The sequence below is a fragment of the Hyperoodon ampullatus genome, assembly GCF_949752795.1.
Source record: "Hyperoodon ampullatus genome assembly, chromosome: 2".
Taxonomy (NCBI): domain Eukaryota; kingdom Metazoa; phylum Chordata; class Mammalia; order Artiodactyla; family Ziphiidae; genus Hyperoodon; species Hyperoodon ampullatus.
In genome coordinates, this window is record NC_136915.1 from 21,231,335 (window position 1) to 21,245,404 (window position 14,070).

The window sequence follows — 14,070 nt, forward strand, 5'->3', positions numbered from 1 at the left end:
AGCCCCAGGACAGCCACGGTCACTTTCCTTCCCTGCCCTCCCGCAGCTCAGCCCACCTGGCTGAGGCCCAGTGACTCCACTGTTCCAGGATCCCAGAGCCCTATAAGACTTTGAGTCCAGTCCCTGGAAAGGGGAACCTATCCGGTAAACTGTGCATCATCCATCTGCCCTCCCAGGTGCCAGGCTCAACCCTTGAAGGAACAGGGAGACTGGATTCCTGGGCAGGCCTAAGGAGCCAAAGGCCTCAGAAGTCAGGCTCTGAGCTGGGAGACCATCAGGAAGGGCTTCAGCAGACTCAAAGTAAGAGAAAGAATGAATGGGGGTGCCTGAGCTGTCTGGAACACAGTCTTGTCTTTTCCCCAAAACAAGTGCTTCCATTCACTGGAGGCAGCAAAGCAGTGAGACACATGAGTGTATTTTGCCTGGGTTCACATCTTAGTTCTACCACTTACCAGCAAGTTATGTAACCTCTCTGGACATCTATCTCCTCCACTCTAAAACAGGTTAATAATACCCATCATATAGGGTTGGTATAAGGAGTAAATGAAATAATACATGTGACATGCTCACAGAGCCTGGCATAGAATGACTGCTTGATAAATGCCAACTATCACTCAATTTCAACTCTTTACTCCCTCCCTTTGCCAATAGGTGAGGAAAATAAAGGCTTGTGGTAAGCCCCCAAATTTTGAGATGGTTTGTTACACAGCATCATTGAAGCAATTCCTGACTCATACACATAGTGAAGCCAGAATTCAAACCCAGGGAATCTGACTCAAGACCACAATCTCAACCATGCCTGGTGCATTGGGAGTGCAATGCAGGAGGGACTGATTTCCTACAGAGATTCACTGTCACTTGGGGTGAGTCTTAGAGGATGAGGAGGAGTTCACCAAGCCATGAGGAGGGGAGAGAACTTTCCAAGCAGAGGGAACAGCATGTGCAAAGGTGCAGAGGTGTGAGTGGTGGGGTAAGTTTAAAGAATCAGGTTCTAGGCCTGAAATATAGGAGACCTGGTGGCATACCACAAAAACAAAACAAAACAAAACAAAACATTGTGATGTTGTGATTTATTTTAAGAAATATATGTTTGGTCTTTGGCCCCGTTTCTGGCACCGAGCTCCTGAAACCCTTGTAATTTCCTATGTTATAAGAACACTAATAGCATCTCTTGTTGTAATATTTGTCTTTGACCCTGTTCCTGACACAGGGCCCCTAAAACCCTCATAAATTCCTAAGTGATAAGAGCCCTAGGAGCACCTTTTGTTCTATTAAGGTGACTCTGGGTGGGCTCCTGGATGGCTCCTGGATGGGGGCTTGTAGCCAGAAAAACCAAACAATGATTAGAAGCTTAGAATTTTCAGTTTTCACTCTGTGTATCTCTTCATCTAGCTGTTCATCTGTATCCTTTATCATATCCTTTAATAAACTGGTAAATGTCAGTAAGTATTTCCCTGAGTTCTGTGATCCACCCTAGCAAATTAATCAGATCCAAGGAGGGGGTCAGAAGCACAGGTGATGGGCTTCCCTGGTGGCGCAGTGGTTGAGAGTCCGCCTGCCGATGCAGGGGACACGGGTTCGTGCCCCGATCCCGGAGGATCCCACATGCCGCGGAGCGGCTGGGCCCGCGAGCCATGGCCGCGGAGCCTGTGTGTGTCCGGAGCCTGTGCTCCGCAACGGAAGAGGCCACAGCAGTGAGAGGCCCACGTACAGAAAAAAAAAAAAAAAAAAAAAAAAAAGAAGCACAGGTGATAACCTGAGTTTGCAACTGGCATCTGAAGTGGGGGAAGGGGTTAGTCTTGTGGGACTGAGCTCTTAAACCTTCGGAATCTCACATTGTCTCTGGGTAGAAAGTGTCAAAATTGAGTTGAATTCTCAGAAGCCCTGCTGGGTCTGAGAATTGTGTGGGAAGTTCCCCCCGCCCCCAGCTCAGACATTGGAATCAGGTCCAGGAATCCAAAAAACACATTTAAAGGAGAAACGGTTCACCCCAAATCCCCTCCTCTAACACTCTAGCTGACTTTAATTTCCCTAAGTTTACAGCCCATTTTCAGACATTGTTTTTCATAGTTTTAGAGAAGACAGAATTTAATGTTCTACCCTTTAGTTTCATTCATCTTTTTCAACAAACATTTATCCATATACTAGTCAGGATAAGCTAGGTTATGCCACAGTAACAACAACAATATCTCAGCAGCGTAAAGCAGGTTGTATTTCTTGTTTACTCTACATGTCCATTGGCAGTGTCTCTACTCCTTATCCTCATTCCAGGGCCAGGCTGATGGAGTAGCCTTGAGGTGCATTCGGCCACCTCTGCAGAGGTTAAAGAATGGTAAGTTGCACACTGGCTCTTAAAGTTTCTGCTCAGGAGTGACATATAGCACATCCTTTCCCATTTCATTGGTTAAAGCAAGTCACAGGGCCACAATTAACTTCAAGGAGTGGGGAAGTGCAACAGGAGAAGAAACAAATATTTGGTGGCCGGCATGAGTGGCTACCACACAGAGTGTCTAGTCTGAGTCTGGCTGTCTGCTCAGTCCCAGGAAAAGGGAGATGAATTCATTGTTGTCCCTACCCTCTACATTCTCCATGGTCAGAATGATCCTTCTGGGGGAAACACATAACAACCACTTTTAATAATCCCTGAATATCCCATCAGTAGAACAGACAATCATTTGCTCAATCATTTATCAAAAGCCTACTCAGGATATTTTTATTTTCCTTGCTTTCTCTTTTTCTTTCAGCATTAAAATAACATTGCACATGGAAACAACCTAAGCATTTATCAGTGGATGAATAGATAAAGAAAATGTGGCATACACACACACACACACACACACACACACACACACATATACAATGGAATATTATTTAGCCATAATAAAGAATGAAATCTTGCCATTTGCGACAACATGGATGGACCTCGAGGGTGTTATGCTAAGTAAAATAAGTCAGACAGAGAAAGACACATACTGTATGACCTCACTTATGTGTAATCTAAGACAACAACAGCAACCAAAAAAACCGAGCTCATTGATACAGAGGACAGATTGGTGGTTGCCAGAGGTGGGGGGTAGGGGATGGATGAAATGGGTGAAGCAGGTCAAAAGGTACAAATGTTCAGGTATAAAATAAATAAGTCAGGGGGATGTAATGTATAGCATGGTGACTATAGTTAATAATAACGTATTGCCTATTTGAAAGTTGCCAAGAGAATAAATCTTAAAAAGTTCTCATCATAAGAAAAAAATTTTGTACCTAGGTACGTATGGTGAAAGATGTTGAGTAGACTTATGGTAATCAGTTTGAAATATATGCAAATATTGAATCATTATGTTGTATGCCTGAAACTAATATAATGTTAGATGTCAATTATACCTCAATATAATATATAAATAAATATAAATAAAATAAAATAACATTGCACATAATCACATCAAAAGGAAGTAAACACTGAGGAATAAAAATAGTGCAAGACTTGTACAATGGGACACTTCCGGGTGGGACCACAGCGAGGCGGCGGGGCAGGGGCTGGCACCTCCCGCAGCAACCATGGCGTATACCGGTCTCACCGTGCCTCTCATCGTGATGAGCGTGTTCTGGGGCTTCGTTGGCTTCCTGGTGCCCTGGTTCATCCCTAAGGGTCCCAACCGGGGAGTTATCATCACCATGTTGGTGACCTGTTCCGTTTGCTGCTATCTCTTTTGGCTGATTGCAATTCTGGCCCAACTCAACCCTCTCTTTGGATCGCAGTTGAAAAATGAAACCATCTGGTACCTCAAGCATCATTGGCCTTGAGTAAGAAGACCTGCTCGCCAGTGCTCAGTCATTGAGGTCACGAAGAGAACTCCTCTAGATGCAAAATCACCTTCATACCCAGACCACCTTCCTTGACTCGCCCACTTTGGCTGTCAGCTGCCTTAAACGTTCCCACCACATTTGAATATCTTATTCTACAATGCAGTATTTTTTCCTGTCACCTTTTTTACACTTTGATGAATGATGTGCCTATTGAATCTAAACTATTCTATCTCTATAAAATGTTTATGTACTGTTCGGAGATAGAAAGTGCTGTTCTTCTGAGAAATAACATTACTCTCTCCTGGGAAACTGTGGATTTGAAGATGGCTCCTGCCTGCTCACAACATGAGAATCAGCGAAGTGTTTAAAAACTATTACATAACAGTAAGACTCCAGTGGGGCAGTCAGTAGGAGAACATGTTCAGAGGGAAAATCTGTCCCACCAGAATTATACCAAAATATATTTTCGGGATGAGTTTCTTATTTCTGCCCTCCTTTGGAAAAAATTATTTTTCTGCTCTCTAAAAAAAAAAAAAAAAAAAAAAAAAAGACTTGTACAATGAAATCTACAAAATATTGCTGAAAGAAATTTCAGAATATATAAATATATGGACAGACAAACTATGTTCATGGAATGGAAGATTCAGTATTGTTAAGACAGCAGTTCTCCCCAAATTGATCTATATATTCACTTCAATCCCTATCAAACTCACAGCAGACATTTTTTTTTTGCAGAAATTGGCAAGCTGGTCCTGATCCAGCCTCCAAAGCTGATCCTAAAATATGAAAATGCATTGGACACAAAATAAGCAAAACAATTCTGAAAAAGAAGAATAAAGTGGAGGATTTATACTTCATGATTTCAAAATATACTATCAAACCACTTAACCAAAACACTGTGGTACTGGCATAAGAATAGATTTCAAACTATACTATCAAACCACATAAACAAAACACTGTAGCACTGGCATAAGAATAGATATAGAGATCAATGGAATAACATTGAGAGTCCAGAAATAAACCTTTACATTTATGATAAATTAACTAAAAAAAAAGATAAGTCAGACTGGGAGAAAAATATTCCTAAACATCACATATCTGCTAATGAACTTGTATCTAGGATATACAAAGAACTCTTACAACTAAATAAAAAAGATAAATAATTCAACTTTTAAATGGGCAAAGAATTTGAATAGATATTTCACCATAGAGGATTTATGAATGGCGAATAAGCACATGAGAAGATGCTTAGGATCTTTAGTCACTGTAGGAATGCAAATCCAAACCACAAGGAGTTACCACTTCACGCCTACTGGAATGGCTATAATTCAAAAGAAAGGAAACAACAAGTGTCAGGATGTGAAGAAATTGGAACACTGTTCATACACTGCTGATGGGAATATAAAAATGATACAGCCACTTTGGAAAACAATGTGCAGTTCCTCAAAGAGTTACACATAGAGTTATCTATCATATGACCCAGCAATTTCATTCCTAGGAGTCTATCCAAGACAATTGAAAACATATGTCTACACAAAGACTTATGTGGAAATGGGAATTTCCAAAGACAAATGGGAATTCCCTGGCAGTCCAGTGGTTAGGACTTGACACCTTCACTGCTGAGAGGGCGGGTTCAATCCCTGGTCGGGGAACTAAGATCCTGCAAGCTGCATGGCATGGCCAAAAGAAGAAGAAGAAAAAAAAAACGTATACAAAAATGTTCAAGGAAGCATTTTCCAAAAGTGGAAACAACCCAAACATCTATCGATGATGAAAAGATAAATAAAATGTACTATATCCATACAATTGAATAATGCTTGGCCATAAAAAAGAATGAAGTACTGATACACGGTACAACATGGATGAACCTCAGAAACACTGCACTCAGTGAAAGAAGCCAGATGCAAAAAACACATACTGCACGATTCCATTTATATGAAATGTCCAGAAAAGGCAAATCTGTAAGACAGAAAACAGATTAGTGGTTTCCAGGGCTGGGGGTGGGAATAGGCATGAGAGATCTCTTTAGGATGATCGAATGTCCTAAAATTAGATTGTGGTGATGGTTGTACCCCTCTATAAACTCACTAAAAGTCATTGAATTATACCCTTCACAGAGGTAAATTTTATGGTATGTAAATTTTGTCTCAATAAAACTGTTTAAAGTAACATTGTAATTAATCTCTAAACAACAAATTAAAAAACTGTTTTATTTCCTCACTATCAGAGGAGATCATTTTTCAGCTTGCTGCCTGGCTTCCTGAGGCTCACCTGAGTTTGTTTCAGACTTTGGGCTTAGGACACACTTAATTTTCCTGCTTAAAACTGCGAGACCTCAGGTGTTTTTACAGACTGGCAAAGTCTGGCAGGGCCATTTAAAAACAGAGGCATTTCACAGCTAGAGAAACTGAGGCTCAGAGAAATAAAGGGCCTTGCCAAGGCAGCACAGGAATTTGCAACAGCTCCATCAGTGCCCAGCACAGACTGGCTTCATAATACAAACACAGGGGCAACCAGTCGCTGATCAAGCTGGACTCGGCCTGGCACTGGCAGTCCCGTGGTTCGTTCCTGCCAGCGCCCCTTTAATTTCTCTGAAGACCCTTGTTCCTGCTCAAGATGCTCCTGTACCCTTTCCCTCTTGGGTGTACAAGCACAGTCTCATTTTCTGGGTTACAAAAAGTCCAGTCCTGTTTTCCATTAAAATTTCAGGTTCTATTCGGTCTAAAGCTTCCCCTCTCTGACACCTCGGAGGAAGAGATAGAAGTAGGAGAGGTATTCTTTGTCTGGAATGGTTGATGTTGGACTTTGGTGCTTCTGGGCATGGCAGGTACCCACATGCAGATTCTGTCCTCATGGGATGCTTTTGTGGGTTCCCAAGAGAAAGCCCCACCGAGGACTTCATGCTGCATCCCAGGCAGGGTGGTGGCACTCTCCAGCTGACCCCTTCTGACCCCCACCCCTCCACTTCTGCCTTCCCCATGCACCTCTCCACTGCAGGTACCTTGCCCTGGGAGGAAGCCCCCTTGGGCAGGGTCACAGCCACCTTCCTTCCTAAGGCTCCACTTCTCCCACCCACAGAAACAGTCACAGTTGCCCACCATCTGGGCAAGAGCAGCCTGTTCCCACAGGAACTGGATGGGGAGCTGCTGGGCCCTCTACATGTATTGGGTGTGGTGTGCTCCAAGGACAAAAAACAAGGTAAACTCAAAGGGCCAATATTGCCGGGACAAAGACCTACAGGACTCCTATCACTTGGTCACAATGTGACCATTGCAATGTCCCAGAGCCCTCCCAAGCAGCATGCCCTGTCCCTTTCCCATCCATATAAGGAAAGACATTTGCCCTGTTTTTCTCCCGCTCAGCACACTGAAAGTATACATACTCTGCCCAGTCAGCAGATGACTTAACAGGTTCCCTGGCTATAAAAACAGATAAGCAGGGGCTTCCCTGGTGGCGCAGTGGTTGAGAGTCCGCCTGCCGATGCAGGGGACACGGGTTCGTGCCCCGGTCCGGGAAGATCCCACATGCCGCGGAGCGGCTGGACCCGTGAGCCATGGCCGTTGAGCCTGCGTGTCCGGAGCCTGTGCTCCGCAACGGGAGAGGCCACAACAGCGCGAGGCCCACATACCGAAAAAAAAAAAAAAAAAAAAAAAAACAGATAAGCAACCCAGGCTCATTATCGACTTTCCCTGGCTACCAGGAAGTCGGCCCGCTGTTCTTGCAGCGACCCTTTCACTTTAATAAACTCTATCTTCCTTACATTCTGCCTTGTGTCTGGAAATCCTTTTCCAACCCGTGCTTGGACCACGACATTAGGTAGTATATTTGAGCTTTACAGCAAACTATAAGGTAGGCATTTTCACCCCTCACTCAACCTCCCTTCATAGCTGAGTAAACTAAGACCCAGAAACAGCAAATAGAACTGGCTAGAATTAGAATTCAGGTTTGCCTGACACCAAAGTCATTTTCTTTCTTCCATGTCAAAGATCCTCTTGGCCGGACTGAGGTCATCGCTATCACTAATAGCAAATATTTAATGATCACCTGGTGCTGGTGAGGCAGGTCAGACCACACAGTCTAGTCAGACTGGAAGCCCAGAGTTGGGCAAAGGGCAGGAGCAGGTGGGAGAGAGGTTTGCTCAGCTGAGGTCGGGCTTGAGGCCCAGGCCCATACAACAGAAAGTAGATCTGGAAGAAAAAATATATACATACTGTATCCAGCTAATCTTCAACCTAGGGGCCAAGGGACAGGAGGTGGAGGTGATATTAATCAAGGCCAAAACCGTGGCTTCCAAACTTTGCTGCAATGGAATCACCCAGGGATCTTTAAAAAAATACTGAAGACTGGACCCCACCCCCAGACGTTCTAATCTAATTGATATGGGGAGCAACCAGGGCATCAGGATTTTTCAATGTGCTGCAAAGTTGGTGGCAGGGACAGGGTGTAGAGTGGAGGGGCAGGGAGCACTGGAGGTCTCATAGGAGGAAGTGGCAATGACATAACCTCAAGGCCTGAGGTTCCAGGGTGGAGCAGGGCCCAGGGCACTGGGCTGGCCGGAAGTGGCCTTTGGGAAAGATTAGCTGGAGGACCTTGGGAGGGAAGGGCAGGAGGGAGGGAGGGAAAGGATGGAAGAGAAAAGAAGCAAAAACCCAGGCAGAGCGGTGAGTTTGAGTCCATTGTCTGTCACTAACTTTCTGTGTGACCTGGGACAAATTGCTTCCCTTCTCTGGGCCTCAGTTTCTCCATCTTGAAAAGGAGGGGATTGAACTTGATGATGGCTAAAGGTCCCTCTGGCTCCAGGGTTGGAGGACACCCAAGGCCCCAGCAGGCTGGGCCTAGTGTGAGATACGCCCAGATGGAGTTCCAGATCTGCAGATCTGTAAAGGATGCTGCACACCAGTCTGGGCTGAGGCAGGTTTAGAGGTTCATGAGACTGGTCCTCCCCTGGCCCCTCCCTGGGCTCCTGGGCCACTCCGTCAGGCTGCCAGACATGGTTCGTGGAAATTTCCTCTCAGCCCCTCTAGCCAAGCTCAGGGAACGTGGCTATTGTTCCAATTTCTAATGGAAGTTTCCACTATCCCTCTGACAGCTGGTGGGAGACACAGTGCCTTGGAGCTGGAGACACAGAGAGGTCACAGCAGCGGTGATGGGGGACAAACACCTGGTTATAGGCCACACAGGCTTTGTCAGTGGCCCAGGCATCTTCCTTCAACAAGTAGTTATGGAGCACCTCACCTACTGTGTGCTGGGCCCTATTCCAGGTGCCAGGAACTCAGGACAGGACAGACTCAGGACTGGACAGACACCTGTCTCCTCATGAAGGAAAGAGAATATACATAGATACTGTGAATACAATGAGGCAGGGTAAGGAAAAGGCTGTGATGCTGGGGGCAGGGTCGGGAGGTGACCAAAGAAGGCCTTGCTGTGGATAAGGCGACATTTGTGTGATTATCAGGGGAACAGCAAGTACTATAGTTCCCGGTTATCTGCGGTTTCCCTTACCTCAGTTTCAGTTACCCACCACAACCACAGCCAGAAAATATTAATTGGAAATTTACAAAAGTAAACAATTCTGAGTCACGTGATGAAATCTCGTGTGGTCCAGCTCTGTCCTGCCTAGGCCGAGAATCATCCCTTTGTCCAGTGCATCCCACCCGCTACTCACTCAGTAACCAGCTGGGTTATCAGAACGCCTGTCAGGAGTCGCAGGGTTTGTGTTCAAGCAACCGTTATTTTACTAAATAATGGCCCCAAAGCACAAGAGCAGTGATGCTGGCAATTCGGATATGCCAAAGAGAAGAGTAAAGTTTTTCTTTAAGTGAAAGGGTGAGAGTTGTGGACTTAACAAGGAAAGAAAAAAAATTCTATGCTGAGGTTGACTGAATCGTCTATCCATGAAATTGTGAAGAAGGTAAAGAAATTCGAGCTAGTTTTGCCGTCACGCTTCAAATTACAAAAGTTACGGCCACTGTGCACAGTGAATGCTTAGTTAAGATGGAAAAGGCATTAAATTCGTACAATAAGAAATTTTGAGAGAGAGCCACAGAGAGACCACATTCACATAACTTATTACAGTATATTGTTATAATTGTTCTATTTTATTATTATAGTTGTTAATCTCTTACTGTGCCTAACTTATAAATTAAACTTTATCATAGGTATGTATCTATACATAGGATAAAGGAAAAAACATCACATATGTAGATAGGGCTCAGTACTATCTGCAGCTTCAGGCATCCACCCGGGGTTTTGAAACATATCCCCCACGGATAAGGCGGGACTGCTGTACAAAAGCCCTGAAGCAGGGCCTTGGCTGGCCTGCTGAGGACAGCAGGGGAAGAGAAGAAGGTGATGGGATCAGAGAGTTTCCTGCCAGGCATCAGGACCTCTCTTTGCCAGGCGCGACCTCCTGACCATCAGAAGCTCATGGCCCTTCTAGGGGAAGGAGGAGGAGGACACAGCAGGGCCGTCTCCTGCTCCAGGTCCAGGGTGACGTAGCACTGCGTCCCCCCCAACGTCAAGCACCATTTCCCTCCCAGCTGTGGTAGTGAAGCCATAACCTCTTTCTGTCAGGATCTCTATGAGGTCGTCTCTCAAATCACTGTTGGTCAAGCCCAGATGCTGGTGAGGGGCAGGGCTAGCCCTCACTATTGGGCACCGTGTGGGTGACACTGCTCCTGAGTCCACAACCATCCTGGTAGCATGAACAGAGGCTCCCGGGAGGGCACCACCTGGGCAGCAGCACACGTGGGGCGGGGGGCAGGGGGGACTGGACGTCTCACACCCCACCTGGGTCATCCTCTCTCTTGGTCTTAGAGTTTGGTGAAGCTTTGGTGAAGGGAACAGGGGATTCCTCGGGGCAACATGAAGCCGTGGGACAGGGCATGATGCCGGGTCTTCCTCCTTGTCAGCCCAGGTCAAGGTGGAGGGGGCCCTTCAGGGTCAGGATGCCGTTCTTGCTCTGAGTTCATCGCTCACATATCTGTCCTGCCCTATGTTTCCCATGACACTCTGGGGGCGTCATTCCCACTAAAGCCAGCTTTGCACATGCCAGAGTCGTTGAGGGTGAAGGGCTGGATGAGCATGGCAGTTGCTGCTTCCATGTTGATGTAGCCGAGGTAGCAAAGGCCTTGGGCAGAGCGCTGGGGTAGAGAACTTGACTCCAGAGCGTCATGGGGCTGCCTTCGAGAACACACTGTAGAGGGGCCGGGGCAGCATTTGGGGGGGGCTAGTGTGGAGGCTCCCGTAAAGATCCCAGAGAGTGATGGTGCTGGTCCAGTCATGGGAGTCATGGAGGAGGAGGTGAGAGAAGTGGTGTCCAGCATCCAGGTGGCTGCCTGGCTTGTCCTTCCACTGTCAGCTCATTCAACCGTCCCCTCCCTGCACGGAGCCCCATAGTTATCATTCCTTCTTCCATGGGTTCATTCCAGCAACAAGTGTTTATGGGTTGTCCAGACAATCTGACCTGGACCCACCCTGCTCACCACCCATCAGTGGCTCCCCAGTGGCTACCAAATCAAGTCCAAACTCCTTGTCCTAGCTGACAACGCCTTGCGTGGCCTCCCAGCCTCGTGCCTCCCTACTGCCCCTCCATCCACAGTCCAGTCACCTCTGTCACCCCCACGTGTTGCCACCTCACCTCTCTCAGCCCTCCACGTGATGCTCCCTTTGTCTGAAACACCCACCGCTGTTTTTTTTCACCTGCTCAACTCCTGCTTCTCCTCTGGGACTCAGCTCAGGTGTGAACTCTTCCAAGAAGTCCTCCCTGATTGGTTGCCACTATCTCGATCTGACTTGGTTGCCCTTTTCTGTGCTTTTGTTGACTCTTCTGATACCAACACCCAGTACACTGACTCCTATTAATTGCCTGTCCTCTTCCTGGGCTGTGTGTGTTGTTCTGTGACTTGTCTTGCATTCCTAGCACTCACTGCAAAGAAATCCTCTTGAAAAATGGGACGAATGAATGAAGGGTGCCTGGACTAGACAGACGACCAAGAGACACAGTCCCCGCCCAAAGCAAGGAGAAAGGGGAAATCAGGAAATGGTTTGTCAAACAATGACCAAAAGGGGTGTAGGGAAAAGGGGTCACAAGGTTGCCCAGGGGGGCAGTGAGTGCAGCGGAGTTTCTGAAGTCAGAAAGTCCTGGGTTCAAAGCCCAGCACAGCCGCTTATTAGCTGTGTGACTGGGGTTGATTTCTTTTTTTTAAATTTATTTTTGGCTGCGTTGGGTCTTCGTTGATGCACGCAGGCTTTCTTGAGTTGCCGCGAGCGGGGGCTACTCTTCGTTTCGGTACATGGGCTTCTCACTGTGGTGGCTTCTCGTTGCACGGGCTTCTCTCTTGCTCTTGGGCTTCAGTAGTTGTGGCGCACGGGCTTAGATGCTCCGCGGCATGTGGGATCTTCCCGGGCCAGGGATAGAACCCATGTGCCCTGCGTTGGCAGGCGGATTCTTAACCACTGCGCCACCAGGGAAGTCCCAGGGGGCTGATTTCTTGAAATTCCTGCGAGATGGGGTTGATAATAAAACATCTGCCTCATAGAGAATGCAGCCCCGTGTTCGGCTCATAGAAAACACTAGAGAAATATGTTGACCATTTTGATTTACGAACATAGTGGGTGGGTGAGGAAGGTTGTGAGAACAGATGTGCCACGCTCTAGCCCCGTCACCTGTCTGTACTTCAAACCTTACTACCTTTGGATCAAATGAGAATGTACAGCCCAGAACTCAGGTCTGGCTTCCAGATTACACCAGAGTGTAAACTCCTTGAGGGCACGTATTTTTGCCTGTTTTATTCACTGCTGAATTCTCAGCGCCTAGAAGGGTGTCTGGTACATAATAGGTCCTCAATAAACATTTCTTGAATGAATGACTGAATTCTGGCTCCCCCTCCCCAAATCTCAAACTCAGCATGATTCCATTAGCTATAATTGCATTCAGCAGCATACAATGAAAAGCCACAAAATGGTGGCTTAAAGAAGTAAAAGGAAAAACTTGCTCCCCGTAACAAGAACTTGGGGGCAGGCAGTCCAAGACTGGTATGTCAGCTCATTGGTATAACCAAGGACTCAGGCTCCATCTACCTTCCTGCTCCAGCCATCTTATCATGTGGCTTTTATCTTCATGGTCACAAGGTGGATGCTGTACCTCTAGTAACATGGCTCCATTCCAGGAAGGAAGGAGGAGGATGGGAAAAGGGCAAAAGCTCAATACTTAAAGAAAAGCCTGCCAGGCTTCTGTTACAAGGAAGGAGAGAGTTGATATGGGGAGGGCAGCCAGCAACGTCTGCCATGATGGCTAAATGGAGTCATTGCTTCTCCCCAGCCCGCAGCCGCCACGTCTGTTCCGTCCCCAGACTTCGTCATAGGAGTAGATGACCCCTCCACTCAGTTGCCCATGTGAAGAACCCAGGGGTCAGCCCTCACCCCACAGCCCACATCCAGCCCATCAGCATCCTGTTGGCTCCACTGTGACATAGATCCTGAATCCAACCCTGTCTCTCCATCCTGTTGACCCCACCTTAGTCCAAACTACCCTCATCTCTCCCTCCTGCACTTCTGCTCACTTTACATCCATCCTCCTCACAGTGGCCGAAGGATCCTTTACAAACGTAACCCCATCACATCACTCCCTAGAGCCCCTAGAGGCTTCATATCACACAGAATATAATGCAACCCCGCCCGGCCCACAGGCCTGCGTGGCTGGGCCCTGACAGCCTCCCTTGCCCCAGACCTCCTTGCTCACCTCATCCAGCTAAGCAGGCCTTGTATGTGCCCCTTCCTCACACCCGCTGGCTCCTGCCTTTGGGTCTTTGCGCTAGCTCTTTCCTCTGGCGGGAACACACTGCCCCCTGCCCGGCTATCTGTGGAGACCCCTCACTCCCTGCCATGGTCACTGCCTATTATTGCACCACATCACCCCTTTCATGTTCTCCATGTACTCCTCATAAGCTTTTCTACTGTCTTTCTCCTCCACCAGGATGTAAGCTCATGCGGGCAGGGACCATGTCTGCCTTGTGCACAGCCGTATCCCCAGGGTCTAAAACTGTGCCGGACATGTAGGAGAATTCAGTATTTATTCAGTGAATAAATGAATGAATGGAGAGGCTTGCTTGGGGTGTTCCCTTAGGGAAACTTCCAGCTCTTGGACATCTAAAGAGAAAGGAGAGGGAGGAGATTGCGGGTAGGGAACATGATACCTGAGATATAAGTCAGAAACTGAAACCAACAAGTGACCAACTTTCCACCGACAATCCAAACCCTCCTCCCTCA

The 14,070-nt window shown here is 47.0% G+C and overlaps 1 protein-coding gene across 1 annotated transcript; it reads left to right on the forward strand.

Annotated features, from left to right (window-relative positions):
• Positions 1 to 3,552: 3,552 nt before the first annotated feature.
• LOC307047927 (V-type proton ATPase subunit e 1-like) lies at positions 3,553 to 3,798 on the forward strand (the record flags this gene model as incomplete). Its single annotated transcript, XM_079696678.1, has 1 exon — positions 3,553 to 3,798. One exon carries the CDS (start codon positions 3,553 to 3,555, stop codon positions 3,796 to 3,798), a length of 246 nt encoding a protein of 81 aa, XP_079552804.1.
• Between the last annotated feature and the right edge of the window lie 10,272 nt (positions 3,799 to 14,070).